This window comes from Nelumbo nucifera, chromosome 1 (genome assembly GCF_055504915.1).
Source record: "Nelumbo nucifera cultivar China Antique chromosome 1, China Antique-T2T, whole genome shotgun sequence".
NCBI lineage: Eukaryota > Viridiplantae > Streptophyta > Magnoliopsida > Proteales > Nelumbonaceae > Nelumbo > Nelumbo nucifera.
This window is the reverse complement of record NC_142649.1, coordinates 85,482,274-85,499,032: the sequence shown is the minus strand read 5'-3', so window position 1 is coordinate 85,499,032 and position 16,759 is coordinate 85,482,274. Positions and strand designations below refer to the sequence as shown.

Genomic DNA, 16,759 nt, shown 5'->3' with positions numbered 1-16,759 from the left:
AACATAATTCCTAGTTGAAAAACACCCAGATAAGTGCTACCATGATCTATGACAGCTAACAAAGTTCCAATCTCCCTGTTAGAAAAATAGAAGGCCAGCCATACCCACCATGAAAACTAGTTTCTTTCCTTTTAATTTCATTTCCCATTATCCACAATGACAATAAACTTCTCTGCTAACTCGACAATGACGACAAATTTTCAGCTCAAATGCATATTTGCTGTCAATGTGGACTCAAATGATGACAACCAAACCGAAAAACCTTCATTTACAATGGAGGCATGCCAAACCCACCCATTAAAAAAAAGAATAATTGAGCAACCTAAAAGGGGAAAAGAAAAACAAAAACCATGTAGCTTGCTTTCTCTTACATGATCATTTAATTGCCCTCGCCAATGCAAATCGGGATTCGGGGTTGACCGACATCAACAGCTCAATTAAAACAATTTCATCTGGTCGGGGGATATTGAGACCAGGTTCTATAAGACCTGTTTGGAAGAAGCCACCAATCAAGAACTAGTTCATTCATCCACGTCTACAATTTTAAATATTACTATTATGGCAGGAAAGTGGTGCTCACCAGGGGATAACTTTCGCCCACCGTATAGTTCCTGCGCCAAGGGATTGCCTCCCCAATGATTAACAGCCAAACGGCTTGTAGGCTGAAACCCAATTATCTTCCCATCTTTTGATAGCACCACCTATATGCCCAAGGAAACCATGTCAAGCAACTCAACAGAAAAAGGTTGTACAATCATGAAAATCAATAACAGGAAGCAACAGCAACAAATTTTGGCCACAAGAGTAAGAGCAATGATAATAATGCAATTCCATCTGAACAGGCTTAAGAGTTCACTTCCACTAAATGCAGGACAGCCCAAAAAAGTTGTGCATAAACATATAAAATATATCCATATAACGGCTATACAGAACCACTTGCATTTCATCAAGGGGTGAATAAGGTTCAATAAGGCACAGTTTGGCAAGAGTGCAAATACAAATATGTATGGTGCAAATACAAGGTCTAGAAATACCGTATACAAGGTTTTGCACTGAGCATATTTATATTTGCACTCTTCCCAAACTCAGCCTAAGTGTAAATACAAAGAAAAGTGTCAAAGAGTCCAAAATAAGGCAAAAACCAAAATGAAATTACAAATCCTATCACAGATACAAGAGTAGGCCTGAGATCCACAACTGTGAAGACATATGACCATTCACCCAAATAAGAATCAAATGAAAACATGGGGAGAGACCTCAACCTACTCATGAAGAAGATGGCCATATGAAATTACAAATCCTATCACAGATACAAGAGTAGGCATGAGATCCATGACTGCCAAGACATATGCCCATTCACCCAAATAAGAATCAAATGAAAACAAGGGGAGAGGCCTCAACCTACTCATGAAGAAGATGGCCATAATTTCAATAACAAAAGCAATAGCATATACCGTCTCCTGACTATCCACCAATGAATTGGCTAGCTTTGGAATTAATCTGAACAAGCTCTTCATATGGGAAGAAGCCTTAGCCTCTTCAGTATGATAACACCACAACCAGGGATGAACAGAGCCACCAAACATCCAACCAATAATCACCTTAGGAGAGTCTCCCTCAATCTCCACTCCCTTCACACCCAAAAGGGAAAAAATTGAGCCATTTAGAAAACCAGAATCTCAGCATGAAGAGTGACCATGCCCGATTAGGGCAGAATATATCATGATTATTCTGGCTGCTTTTCTTTTCTTTGTTAACATCACTTGAGCCATTTAGGAAGCCAGAATCTCAGCATGAATAGAGTGGCCATGCCCAAGTGGGGCAGAAAATATCCTTATACCATTATTTGTTCTGACTGCTTTTCTTTTCTTTGTTAGCATCACTTGAACCATATGGAATTTTATTCAGATGGAATAAAACACAAAAGGCAATGCCTAGGAAGTCTGGCTCTTGCTTCAGGTTTCACTACATGGATAGGTAGGTCCTGATTCTTATATTAAAAACCACCTCTCATAAAAAAAAAAAGATTAAGATGTTTATCGATTCACTGTACATATAGATATAAGTATCAAATGAAAATTGAAAACTTCTAAATAATTGTGAGACAATAAGAAAAAAACAATGCATGGGAATTCAGAAGAAACGGAAGGATGTTGAAATCTGTTTGAGCATTTGAAAGAAGGAATAGGCACAAATTTGAAGAAAAGCAGTAATCTAATACAGTACTGGTAGCTGATATTTGTTTGTTGATTATGGAATGGTTGTTAGTCCAACCTAAATTTGAAGATGTCCATAGAGGGCACTTGAGTCTGAATTCTGCTGTGCTTTGGATATTTTGGGGGATAATTATTAAAGGCAGGTTTTGGTTGTATTCTGCTGTTCTTTGTAAATATGCATCTTGATGGTGAAGCATCTTCACTTGATTGCAACTCATTTTTTCTTTTAATGAAAATTTACTTTACTATTAAAAAAAGAATACAAGAGAAATCACAGCTTGTTTCACATCATGCCATTGGGGGGTCAACCACATCCAGTATTCCATGGAGCAATTATACAGGACCAACCAAGATGTACCTTTTTCCTGGGTTCCTTATTTCAAATGAAATGAATTCCTATTTCCATTAGACGTATCATCCAAATCAATATATCTATTTCATTAAATAATTATTCTCAAATATGGAAATCCCTAATCTAACCAGATTTTAGGAATTCCTATTCTTATTTAGAAGGTAGGAAAACAAGAAAAGAACTAAAAACAGTTCACTGGGGTCACCTGATAACTAGCAATATCCTGAGCTGATATGCTGGCATCACCTTCACTTTTGTTTGGCGCAATAGAGCACATAGAAATATCTTCTCCACTGTTGGAAACAATCTCTTTAACTGGATCCATACTACCATTCCTCCTCAAGTAATTTGGGAGTTCTCCGATCCAGACACCAGAATCTCTGTCCATTAGTATATCCCCTGGCCAACCAAAAGCTTCCTTGATCTTTTTGATGATTGATACACACAGGGTTTCCAACTATCCATCAGAAAATCTGGATATTAGATAAGAAAAAGGAAAAAAAGGGGTAGATTGGGGTGCAGGGAATCATGTGAAGCTTTTAGAACAACTGCCTCAATTTATACTTTATGAAACTGGTTTCAGGACTATGTTATAAAACAACTAGATCAGTGGGATGTTCATCCCTCACTGAAAATTAGATCTAGATAACAGGTGAGGAGTGTCTTCCTTAATGGTCTCTTTCTGTTGGAAAGGAAAAAAGTAAGATAGTCATCCAAGTTTTTGTAACTGCTCATGTAATCATCATTTTATCACTGGAAATTCCTTGTTGTATGGGACTTCATAGTCAATACATTTTTTCCCTTTTTTGTAGGCATAGTCAGACCTTATTGATGGTGTACAATGCACAAATGTTTCTGAATCATATTCAGAACTCCCTTGTAAAAGATATGCAAATGGGTATCTGGATGGAACTAAGGCCATGGCTTCACATTTTTCCATAAAAGTTCAAGCCACAGGAAGACCACATTTGCATATCTTTTACATAACCATGAATTACTATGAATAAAACATCCCCATACCATTGCATGTAGTTCACATTTATGACACATTAAATCAAGTTAACTAACCCTTCACCTATCAACTGCTAGTTCTTGCAGTATATCACAGACAAAATGCACAATAAATATTTGTAAATTAACTGTAAATAAGGGTAAAGTAAATATTCCATTGTGCACGTACCTCATTTTCTTCAAGGAACTTATGATGGTAGCAGTCATCTTCAGACAACAGAACTGGAAAATGTGTTACAGGATATTTCCTGCCCTTGTTGATCCGAGGCCAACAAAGTTGAGTTAGAACACTAACCGAAACCAGAATCAATCCACCAGCAAGAACGACTGATAGCAGCTTTGACAAAGAAGTTCTCTGCAAACCAATTGTACTGAGGTCAAACTGATAGTATATTATGTTCTGATCTAATCAGAATGCCTGCTTCGAGACCATAAATCTTGATGGAGAAAGAAGACTATCAGACATAAAATCATTTGAATGGTCCTCAAATTGAGGCCTTTTGAGATCCTTTGTGTTTCTAGGACTCTCTGCATGGTGTTTATAAATGGTGAGCAAAATCAAAGTCTTAAGAATTGTTTTTAAAATAAGTTTCTACAGACTATTCTATCTGTAATTAATTTATTTGAGCTTTAGTCTGCGTTTGGTTGTGGTGTAAATACACTTTTACACCGGTGGAGTAGGGTGACGATGGTTTACTGAGAATGTAAAATGCGGACTGGATTGTTAGAGAAGAGAATAGAGGAAAGTTTTACATCAAAAAAATCAGTGTTAACATTACACCAATTATCAATGCAAAAACTTTCTTGAATGAAGTTATACATCAATTTACGATGTATAAAAACACCACTACCAAACGCAGACAAAACTGGACTGGAGTGCTAGCTTACATTGGTCCAGAGTTTAGACCACAAACAAACACAACCTTAGGTAAGAAAGTGTAGGTTGGAGGTCTAAGGCCTAGGGATTAGTGTATTAAATATTGATACTCTGCTTCAGTTAAACTTTTTTCTTTTGTCATTTGGATTCACTTAAACTTGCATGGTTATGAATGAAAGTAATGAGAGGCTGAGACTTAAAGTTCCATTTACAGGCATTTGAAACTCAGTGAACCATTCTTTAGATTAGAACCTGAACATCAAGAAGTTTTTTTTGGATCAATAACTCAGGAAAATTTTTTCATTAATATTAGAGAAACAGTACAACCAGAAGTTGTGAAGGAAACAAAGAGGACAAAGGTGTCCAAACCCCCCCAAAAATTACACAAAGGCCCAGAACATTGACTCTCTTTGAACCCCTTGTTTAGCCAAGCTGTCTGCCAAACTGTTGGCTGATCTTCTAACCCAATTAATTTGAACCAGTATATACCTGGAGAGCCTTCTGAATTTCCTAAGGTCGTTCCTTAGGTGCCAAGAGACTCCTTCCCCTTTTCTTAACCAGTCCATAACTGTTTGGAGTCACCTTCAATAATTAGCCTTTCCATACTCAGTTCCTTAGCCTTCTCAAGCCCAAAAACAGCAGCTAAAAATTCTGTAGACGCCACATTAGAATGCCCAGATGGACCTGAGAATAAGGCACAAATATTGCCTCATCCCTGATAGCTCCTCCAATGCCTGCAGGGCCTGGGTTTCCCACATTGCTCCCATCAAAGTTCAGTTTAAACCAGCCATGGGGCGGGGGAGTCCAATGAACATCAAGAAGTTTCGAGGATTATGAACCAGCTGATTTGTACGACAAGGACTTCAATAATATTTTCCCAAGCTTCATGATGAGCCAATAGGAGGTGGAGTAAAACCCCATAGAACAAGCAGAAAATGGTTTTCAATATCAAGACTAAAGCACCAGATCAAGAGAAGCTACTTGGCAAGATCACCATAATGGGGATCAAGAAATTGTATGAATAAAAAGAGGTGCTGGATAACAATTACAATTCACAAGGTTTAAGCTCTTTTCTTTTTTTTTTTCAGGGGGGGAGGGGTGAAAATATGATGGTATAGGTGAGAAACCTCATATTAATACACAGAAGAGCTTGAAGTTGCAAGAGATGCCCAATCCTTTTGGTTATGGTCATTACTCTCTGAACAACTATCTTAAAAAAACTGACTTGTGACAGCATTGTCTGGCATGTTAACAAATGCATAATTTGTCAAATGGCAAAGGGACAAACTCAAGAGACTAGCTTCTGCACCGTTACCAAAACAATTTGAGAGAATGAGTTTTTCTGCAGACTCAACAAAGTACAAAGTTCCCCAAAAGTTGCAGCTGGTGATTATCTAAGCACATTTTCTAGTAAACAAAAAGGGAGGATGATACAGATCTCTGAGCTGTGGTGAATTGTAAATCCAAAGAGATGGCAAAAGCATCCTATATCAAAATAAATAACTGAAAATTCTAAATTAAAGAAAATTAGAAAATACCAGAGTACTTAATAGAAACAAATGGGTCATGATGACTATAAACCCATTTTGGGAAGAGAAGACCAATAATAATAGTATATCAAGCTCAAGAAAATCTACTATGCAGTTTTGCATTGATGAAATAAAGAGAAGGCTTGCCTTCAAGCATGGTGTGCATGAAGCAGCTAAAAGTATCATTATCTCGGAGATTCCTGTTCAAGATTGCTTGATGTAAATTGTTAAATCTGTTAATAACTATGTAATATGTGCCACAGGGGCACTTTGGTCTTTTTATATCCTTTTTATTGTTATGTTGTGTCACCCTAATATAAATAGAAAAGCTAGTGCCACCAGCATACCTTTTTGACTCCCAATCAATTCTCCTCTCTTCTATAGTCTGACTTTCTAACACATTCTACCAAGAAAACATGGTATCAGAGCATTGGTATTGAGCTTGAGGACAGTTCGATCAAAGTTTCTTTCTTGATTTCCTTTTTTAGATTAAACATAGAGGACAAGTACATCGGCTGATACGAGAGGAGTTCCTGTGCAGTTTTTTTCTTGGTCGTTTGCCAAGAAATCACCTGTGAGGTGATTGGGTGCTGTGAAGCTTTTTGCAGTTTTTTCCTACTTCTATGTGGATCGCGTGATCCTCTTGTACCCATGTAGGTGGGTTGTGTAGGCCTGGATGATCTGTATCTGCTGTAACAGCAGCTAGTTATGTTATTTTTGGTGATTGTTGTGACTGTGTAGCCTAGAGTAGGGTAAAGTGGTACTCATAGGGGCTGTCCAGACCTGGAACTGTTTCAGCAGTGTGGTAGCATGTGAACTCTTTGTATGAACAGAAGGAAATGATCTTATAATGCTGATTTGATTGAGATTGAGTATTCTTGTGATAGTTCCTCCCTGTTCTACTCTTTTTCTTTTCTTGTGGCTGAATAGTGAAATCAGGCTTCTCTACCATGTCTTCTGAGGATTCAGTTGTCTCTAGTTTGCCTTCTAGTCAAGGTGGAGAGAATGGGGGGTTTGATAGGAATTTTCCTATGGCTGTAATTCCCTTTGATGGACTCAATTACCTAGAATGGTCAAAGGGAATTAAACTCTACAAAATTGCAAGGGGAAAGACAGGTTACACTAATGGTAAGATTAAAGAAGAGAAGTCTAGAAGTGCAAACAATGATAAATGGGATAAAAAAACAGTATGGTGATGTTGTGGGTTGTGGCTGTTACTGTTCATGCTGCCACAGGTGAGGAAGACCTTCATGTGGGCAGATACTACTTATGAGATTTGGGGATAAGCTAAACCTACCTATTCTGAACAATTGACACTATGCAAAAATCTATCTGGATCCTCAACTTGTAAATAGGGGGAGAGGAGTCTCTTCATATACTAATCAGATTTGACCTCAATCTCGAAGGAGTCGGATCATTATTAGAATATGAATTAGAAATGTGATGTGGATGCTAAAACCTACAAGTCTCTAGTTTCCCAACATGGGTCTTTGCTTTCCTTTTGGGGCTGAATCCTATGTTTGAGTCTATTAGGGTTCAGATATTAGGAAGTAAAGATCTCCCATCAGTGCAGGAAGTGTATGCCTTAGTGCAGTCTAAAGAGAGTAAAAGAAATGTGATAAATAATTCTGAGGGGGAGCTAGTTGTTTTGGTAGCTAGAGGAGGTGCAGATACAAATGGTGGAAATTCTTTTAAGAAGGGTGACCTTTAGAAGAGGATAAAGGACAAGGATAAACTTTGGTGCACTCATTGTCAACAGCCTAGGCACACTAGAGACTTTTTGGGATTTTCATGAGAAGATGTAGGCTCAATAGTTGAATAAAAAACTAGCATTTGATCAGAATAAGAAGCCAGTCCAGCAAAGCCAAAAGAAGTATAATTTAGCAAATATGGCCTCTCAGGAGACTACTAGCCCCATTGTATCTCAGGAATGTCTTTCTAACTTCGATCCCAAGGAAGAGATCATCAACTCTTTTTGTGACCATTTGAAGTTGTATGGTAGGACACTTCGTCATATGGATTATGGCCCTACTCCCTCTGCTACTTTTGTGTCTATATTAGGTAACTTTGCCACTACTTTCCATGTGTCATCTCAAACATCTAAATCTCCTTGGATAATTGACTTTAGAACCTCAAATCACAGGATTAGTAAGTCCAATTTGTTTCAAGAATATAACCTCTTCTCCGGAAGAGATAAGGTAAGACTGGTTGATGGGTCATTCTCTACCATAGTTGGTCAAGGAACCATCTCTGTTCCTTTTGGTCTTACCCTTTCTAATGTGTTGCATGTTATTAAATTGCCTATTAATTTAATTTCCATTAGCAACATTTCTCATACCTTAAATTGTTCAATAACCAATTTTCCTTCTTGTGTGTTCCAGGATTTGACCTTTGGGAGGACGATTGGTAGAGGTAGTATGGTGGGCGGTCTCTACATGTTGGAGAATAAAGCTAGTCTTGTGGCTACAAAGTCTATAAGTCAGTCTAGAAAGAGTCAAGCCTAATTATTAGGGGTGCAAATTGATCAGATTATGATCTGATCCAATTTTGTTGGGTTCAGATATACTCCTATCAGATTTTTGGGTCGAATCAGATCGGGTAATAGGATACGATTGAAAAATTGGATCGAATTCAAATTACCTCCTATCTTATTTGAAAAGATCTGATGTGTATATATATATATATATATATATATATATATAACACATGTATATATATGATGAAAATAGTTAAAGAAAATACTTGTATTTTTGTTTTTCTTTAATATAAACGGTAATATTTTTTAACTGTTTAGAAAGGAAATCGGATCGGATCATATTCAGATATCTGTCGTTATGAATGGATTCAAATTCAAATTGATGTTTGTAAGATCTGATCAGATTTGAATATACCTTGATTCAAAACCAATCCATTTGCATCCCTACTATTTATGGCATAGTCGTCTTGGTCATTTGTCTTTTGAGTCATTAAAAATTATGTTTCTGAAATTATTCAAGTCTTCACCAGTAAATGAATGGTAGTGTCAACTGTCAAACATGTTAGTTGAGCAAACATTGTAAAAGTTCTTTTCCTTTAAGAAATAAAATATCTAATTTTCATTTGCATATCATCTACTCTAACGTTTAGGGATCTGTTACTCTACCTTCTAAAACTGGTTATAAGTACTTTATTACATTGATTGATGACTATTCTAGATATACCCGGGTTTATCCGATGCGATCTAGAGAGGAGGTGTCGAAGTTTGTAAAAGATTTTCAATGCATGGTATTTACCCAATTCTAGACTAAGATTCACAATTTTCAATTAGACACACAAAAGAATATTTTCATAACGATCTCACGGATTTCTTTGATTCGTGTGAGTCTATTTATTGAAGTTCATATGCTAAAACACCACAACAAAATCACGTTGCAGAAATGAAGAATCACTATCTTCTTGAGGTTGTCCATGGATTGAGAAGAAAAACAGTCCAAAAGAATGAGAGGACTGATTTTAAAAGGTGTGAAAAAGGTTAGATATCAGCAACAAAGAGAGAAGAAGAAGAAGAATTCGGCTACAATATGGTTTTTTGAGAGAAGAGTTGTTCGAATCTTACTCCCTTCCCTAATCTTTTCATTAAAAATAATTTACAAAGTTTTTGTATTTACAAGGAGGCCCTCAATTGGGCAATTAACTTAATTAAACATAAAACATAAAAAAACATAAAGGCCCATTAACAAAAAGGAATAGAACCATAAAGAAATAAGAGCAGCCTATGGGCCATTCGGCCCATTCTCTCTACACTCCCCCTCAATGTGAGCATAGATGTCAATCATCATGCCCAACTTGCCAGTGTCATGTTGTAGTTTGGCCTCGGAGATTCCCTTGCTAAGAATGTCAGCTAACTCTTCTTCAGATGTAAGGAATGGTAGACAAACTTCTCCAGAAGCCACTCTTTCTCTGATAAAATGCCTGTCAACTTCAATATGTTTAGTCCTATCATGTTGCACCGGATTGTAGGCAATGTTGATGGCGGCCTGATTATCACAATATAGCATCAATGGCTTATCATACTCAACACCTAGTTCCTCCATCGGGGATCGAAGCCAAAGTAACTTGGAGACCATGAGCCATAACCCTGTACTTGGCCTTAGTTGAAGATCTAGCAACAATAGATTGTTTCTTGCTTCTCCAAGAAACAATATTACCTGCCACCATGCTACAGTATCCCAAAGTTGACCTCCTATCATCAATGTTTCCTGCCCAGTCAGCATCTATGTAAGCCTCCAGTTTCATATGACCATGCTTGACATCCATCTTCCTCAAACAACTCCAAAAGAACTTCAAACAACTTCAAATGATAAACAAGGAAGACAAGAAAAAGCAGACACCAAGTACCAACCTCTATGAAGTTGTATTTGCCAATTGTGTCTCACCTGGAACCCGAGAGAAATAGGAAAACAGTAGTTGCTCCCTGTAGGCTTCATAGAACTGCACAAGACTTGGATCGGTCTTCAAGATAAAGAAAAAGAACCCCTTTAGTCAATGAGAGCCAAGGTGAAGCTCCCTGTGGGGCCCACAATCAGAGCTCTCCAGTTGATTAGGATTTTGGGCAAAAAACTCTAAGGACCGTCAGAATAATGACCAAGACATCCTTTTCTCCAAAAAAAACCATTAACAACTGGGCTGAATACTTTCTTCAATCACTCATTCGATTCAGCTCTCCATACACACAGTGTATGGGAAAGAAGGAAGAAGAAAGGAGCCCGCTCTGATACCAAGAAGAAAAACAGTCCAAAAGAATGAGAGGACTGATTTTAAAAGGTGTGAAAAGGGTTAGATATCAGCAGCAAAGAGAGAAGAAGAAGTCGACTGCAATAGGGTTTTTTGGGAGAAGAGTTGTTCAAACCTTACTCCCTTCCCTAATCTTTTCATTAAAAATAATTTACAAAGTTTCTGTATTTACAAGGAGGCCCTTAATTGGGCGATTAACTTAATTAAACATAAAACATAAAGAAACATAAAGGCCCATTAACAAAAAGGAATAGAACCATAAAGAAATAAGAGCAGCCTATGGGCCATTAAGCCCATTCTCCCTGCAGATTGTTGTTGCATATGCATGTTCCTAAATCAGTGGTTAGAGTACAAAGCCCCAAATAAACTTTTGTTTCCAAAGGCTCCTTTATTCTCCATTCCTATGCGTGTGTTTGGTTGTCGTTGCTTCGTTAGTGACTTGTCTCTTACTCGTGGTAAGCTTAACCCTTATGTCATTCTCATTCCTTGTGTCTTCTTGGGTTATCGTTCTTTTCAAAAAGGGATATTAGTGCTTTGATCATGTATCTTACAAGTATTATGCCTTTATGGATGTGTCCTTTTTTGAGAGTGATTTTTTTATCAATAATTTTTTGAGAGTGATCCTTTCTTCCCTATTTCTCCTCGAGGGGAGAGTAGGGTTAAGGAGAAACATGTATGGATTCAGCTTCCCTCTTCCTGATCCTCCTCCATTTTGTGTTTTCCTTCACTGTCACAAGGGCCGACAGAGTTCAAGAGTCATGGAACACCCGAAGCTATGCTACCAATACTATTACACTCTCTAAAGACAAATCCTTCCTAGCTAGGTACTCTCGTTCCTATTGATATGCCTAACTCCATTGATATAGATACTTCAACTATTGATGATCTAGACATTCCTATTGCTAATAAAAAGGGTGTCAGATCTTATACTACTAAACACCCTATCTCCCACTTTGCTTACTTAGCAGTGTTCTCATTCCTAAGGATGTGGTAGAGGCTTTATCATTTCCTGAATGGATAAATGCAATGAAGGAAGAAATTAATGCCTTATACAACAATGGCACTTAAGAGTTGGTGGATCTTCTTGAAGGAAAAAAAAAAAAAAAAAAACTAGTTAGATGTAAGTGGACGTTCATAGTAAAGCATAGGGCTGATGGTATGGTAGAAAAGTACATAACCAAATTGCTGGCAAAAGGATTTACACAAAATATATGGAGTGGACTATGTGCAGACTTTCGTCCCTGTAGCCAAGATGAACTCTATTAGAGGAGTCCTTTTATTGGCAGCTAGTTATGACTAGGATCTTCACTAGTTGGATATCAAGAATGCTTTCTTGAATGGTGATTTAGAAGATGAGGTGTACATAGTTCAGCCTCCTAGCTTTTGTGCCAAAGGTAGTGAGTAGAGATATGCAGGTTGAAGAAATACTTGTATGGGTTGAAACGTTCACCACGAAACTAGTTCAATAGGTTCCATTTGGCCATACAGCAGATGGGGTTTAAACAGTGTCAATCAGACTATACATTATTTGTAATGAGGGGTGAAGGAAAAATTGCAGCCCTAATAGTTTATATTTCAATTGGACAATTGAAATATAAAAGCTAAAGGTGTTCTTAGCCACTCAGTTCAAGGTGAGAGATTTGGGCCCCTTATGTTATTTCCTTGGAATTGAAGTTGCCCACCCACAAAAGGAATCTTCATTTCACAGAACTTGGGTGACAGTCAAGTTAGGAGTGAAGCCAACTAATTCACCCATTGATCCAAATCACAGCTTGGGTGACAATCAAGGGGAACCTATAAAAGATGTAAAGCAATTCCAAAGGCTCATAGGGAGACTTCTATATCTATCCATGACCAGACCTGGCATTGCTTATGCCATGGGTGTCCTCAGTCAGTTTATGTATGTTAAGTTCTTAAGTTTGCTGGACTGGGAGCAGGTTATTAAGATACTCCTAGACACAACTTAAAAAAATAATAATAAAGAAGAATAAGGTCTTTCTTATAAGCCTAGTCAGTCCTACTGGTGGGCTGAAACATTTTAGTAAAGAAAGGGGTCTGCAATCTAATTTAGTAAACAACAGGCCCCAAGTTAATTGGGCTTGTTTGTAATGCAATAAGCATTTAATGGGCCTGCAGTAGAGCTCATTTAATGGAACAACAGGCCCTAAAAGAATAAATCCATATTAATTAATTTCTTGTGAGGTGTCCCACTTATTTATAAGGGGATGCCACTTGTCCTATTCTAACAAGAGAGTTATTTTCCCTCCTCTAACCACTTTAAGTGGGGGGACACATGTCACCCTAGGGGAGAGAGTTATTTTCCCTCCTCTAACCACTTTAAGTGGGGGGACACATGTCACCCTAGGAAGAAGGATTTATTTTCCCTCCTTTAATCACTTGAAGTGGGGGGACACATGTCACCCTAGGGGAGAGAGTTATTTTCCCTCCTCTAACCACTTTAAGTGGGGAGACACATGTCATCCTAGGGGAGAGAGTTTTCTTCTCCCTCCTTAACCCACTTTAAGTGGGGGGACACTTGTCACCTTAGGAAGAAAGAGTTTTCTTTTCTCTCCTTAACCCATTTTAAGTGGGGTGACACTTGGCACTCTAAGAAGAGAGGAGTGGGGAGTTACTTAACCACCTCCCTCCTCTATATAAACCCCTCTCCTACAAGGAGAAGGGGCTAATGCCTTTTTGTTGGCTAATACTAAGTTATCTACAGGATTTCTAGCACTAAGAAAAAAGTAGGAAGAGAAAAGATGAGAAGATTGGTGTGGGAGCATAAAGAAGGGGAGAAGAAGGTAGGGAATCTTGTTTTCTTCCTACACCCCCTTCAATATGATACTCCTTGTGCTTCCCACATGAGATGGAAGACCGCATTTTATCTATTCCCCTCACTCCTTTCTTTCTTCCTTTTATTTTTCTTTTCTTCCTTGTTTCATATTGAAATACATGTAAGGAGATAACCATCTATAGCCTTGTCTATGTGTTGTGAACGCATTTATTGGGAAGAAGTACTGCCGCCGGCAACAACAGTGATGTGGTGTCCTCATCGGATTATCTAGCTAGTCACAGTTCACCTTATCTTATCTTATCTGTTTTCTTATCTTATTCTTATCTTATATGTTCCAGTAAGGATTAGTAGAGAGTCTTATCTATCTTAGGGAGTCTTATCTTTCTTAAGTAGGGAGTCTTATCTATCTTATCTGTAAGCAGTATAGTTTAACAGGGAGTCTTCCTACAAAGAGGACTCTCACCCCTTGTAATCTCCTATTTAAGGAGCTGAGATTATTGAATAAAGGCATCGAATTTCAGTCAAGAAAGAGAGTAAAAGGAGAGTTAGGTGATCTCTTGGACAAATCACCCATAGGACGCCAAGATAGGTTCTGCAAGAAAGGGGAGGAACAAGGGAAAACAGGAGGTTTTCCCCGTGGACCGACCCGTGACGAGATCCTATTCCCAGGCCCATAACAATTTGGTATCAGAGCCAAACGTCATGGGCGATCTGGAGCAGTTGTCGTCCAGGGTCCACGAACTGGAGCACAGGCTCGTGGAGAACAACACGGAGGTACGTGAAGTCAAGGACGATGTCCGAGAGCTACGATGCTTGCTGGAGTTGTATTTCTCTAACAAGGAGAAGAGTTCCGAAGGGACTGCAACCACCAACAGCCGCCGACCAGATTTGACGGAGTCGTCCAGCGAACAGCAAATCGTCACCCCGGCAGCCGCGATTGTTCCCAAGTACAGCAAACTGGAGTTCCCTTCTTACAACGGCACCGGAGATCCGCTGGGTTGGCTATACCGTTGTGAACAGTTCTTTCGCAATCAACGTACGGAAGACAAAGATAAGGTCAGCCTGGCCGCATTCCATCTAACGGAGGAGGCACAACTCTGGTTCTACCGATTGGAGCAGGAGGAACCCGGGCTCAGTTGGGGCCAATTCAAATCCTACTGCCTCCTCAGGTTTGGGCCCCCATTGACGAGCAACCCGCTAGGTGAATTGATCAACCTCAATTCAAACCCGTGGACCGACCCTCCTTGCCAGAGCAGCCTCGGTACAACCGGATCAGCAGGTAGACATGTTCACCGCAGGATTAGCAGAACCCTTGAGGGTGGATGTGGAGATGCAACACCCTCCAAACCTGGTCACAACCATGAATCTCGCTTGCGCCTTCGAACGTAAGCTACAACTCAGCCGCGGGACCTTCAGTATGGGTCGACCGCCGACATCATGGACACCCCCGAAGTCAACCGGGGTGGCCCCTTCTTCGGCAACCAGCAGAGAACAAAAACTTCATACAGGTAATGTTCCCAGGTCGGCATCAAGCATGGGAGGCAGCATGGCGGCACCACCCATTAAACGTTTGTCCAGAGCCAAGATGGCAGATCGCTGGGCAAGGGGACAGTGCTTCAACTGCGATGATCTATATTCGGCGGGGCACAGATGCAAGAGGCTATTCTGCCTTCTGGTGGACGAGCAAGAGGAAGACGAGGATGAACCCGCAGCGTTAGAACTCGAGATCTCCCTCCATGCGATCACCGGGATAAAGACCTCTCAAACTATGCAATTGCGGGTGCAGGTGGCAGGGAAACCAGTACGTATCCTCGTTGATTCGGGAAGCATGCACAATTTTGTAAGTGAGCAAGCTGCCCTCCAGTTGGAATTACCTATGGAAATCAGACCACAACTGCAGGTAGCCGTAGCAAACGGAGAGAGGGTTCACAGTCCCGGAATCTGTAAGAACATCCAAATACAGGTCGAATCCGAATCCTTCTCTGCTGATTTATTTGTGCTATCCTTGGATGAATTTGATATAGTTCTTGGAGTTAAATGGTTGATCACCCTAGGTCCAATCCTATGGGATTTCAGCGCCCTAACAATGACATTCTGCTTGAATGGAAAACAAGTAACTTGGCAGGGAACCAGAGTAAAGGCAAAAAAACCGCAGGTGCATGCACTTCAGGGCGAAACAGTACACACAACAGATATGGAAAGACTCCTCATCGATTTCTCAGATGTATTCCAAGAACCCAAGGGACTTCCACCCTCCCGAGCTTGCGATCATTGGATCCCTCTAGTGACGGGTTCAGAACCAGTCGTCGTCTAGCCTTATCACTACCCACATCTGTAGAAGGACGAGATAGAGAAGCAGTGTACGGACATGATGAAACAGGGAATCATCCGTCTTAGCCGCTCTCCTTTCTCCTCGCCGGTTCTGCTGGTGCCAAAGCGAGACGGTACTTGGAGATTTTGTGTGGACTACAGAGAGCTCAATAACCGGACCGTCAAGGATAAATTCCCTATCCCCATTGTGCACGAGTTGTTGGATGAACTCCATGGAGCTCAGTACTTCTCGAAATTAGACCTCAGGTCGGGATATTTTTAGGTCCAGATGGCTCCCGAGGATGTAGAGAAAACTGCCTTCATAACGCATCATGGTCACTTTGAATTTCTAGTTATGTCGTTCGGTCTCACCAACGCCCCATCCACATTCCAGTCTCTGATGAACGAGGTATTTCAATCCCACCTTCGCAGATTTGTCTTAGTGTTCTTTGACGACATCCTAGTTTACAGTAAATCATGGATAGAACACGTGCATCATCTACGGACTGTTTTTGAACTCCTACGCTAACACAAGCTCTTCCTTAAGCGGTCCAAGTGCTCTTTTGGGGAGCGCCAGGTTCTTTACTTAGGACATATAATCAGTGGGCAAGGTGTCACGGTGGATAGTTCCAAAATTCAAGCAATCAAGGAATGGCCCAAACCTCAATCCGCCAAGGCTCTCCGTAGGTTCCTAGGTCTGACAGGATACTACCACAAGTTTGTACAAAATTATGGACTATTGGCTGCCCCATTAACCAATATGCTAAAGAAAAATGCCTTCCATTGGGACGACATAGCTGATGCAGCCTTTGCAAATTTAAGGGATGCCCTCTCCTCCACACCAGTTCTACAGTTGCCGAATTTTGGCCTCGAATTTACAGTTGAATGCGATGCATC

The 16,759-nt window shown here is 39.8% G+C and overlaps 1 protein-coding gene across 3 annotated transcripts in view; it reads right to left on the bottom strand.

Annotated features, from left to right (window-relative positions):
- Window positions 1-101: 101 nt before the first annotated feature.
- The window catches only part of LOC104599506 (deneddylase), a 42,577-nt gene continuing 25,919 nt past the window's right edge, over window positions 102-16,759 (bottom strand). For 2 of the 3 annotated variants that reach the window (XM_010262072.3, XM_010262071.3), the window contains exons 5-8: window positions 3,749-3,934; window positions 2,774-3,025; window positions 581-701; window positions 102-488 (exon numbers count right to left, since the gene is read on the bottom strand). In XM_010262072.3, coding sequence (XP_010260374.1) covers window positions 376-488; window positions 581-701; window positions 2,774-3,025; window positions 3,749-3,934 — 672 coding nt within the window. In that variant the 3' untranslated portion in view covers window positions 102-375. The remainder of the gene's footprint in view (window positions 489-580; window positions 702-2,773; window positions 3,026-3,748; window positions 3,935-16,759) is intronic. The other variant, XM_088887197.1, reaches the window with a different exon arrangement.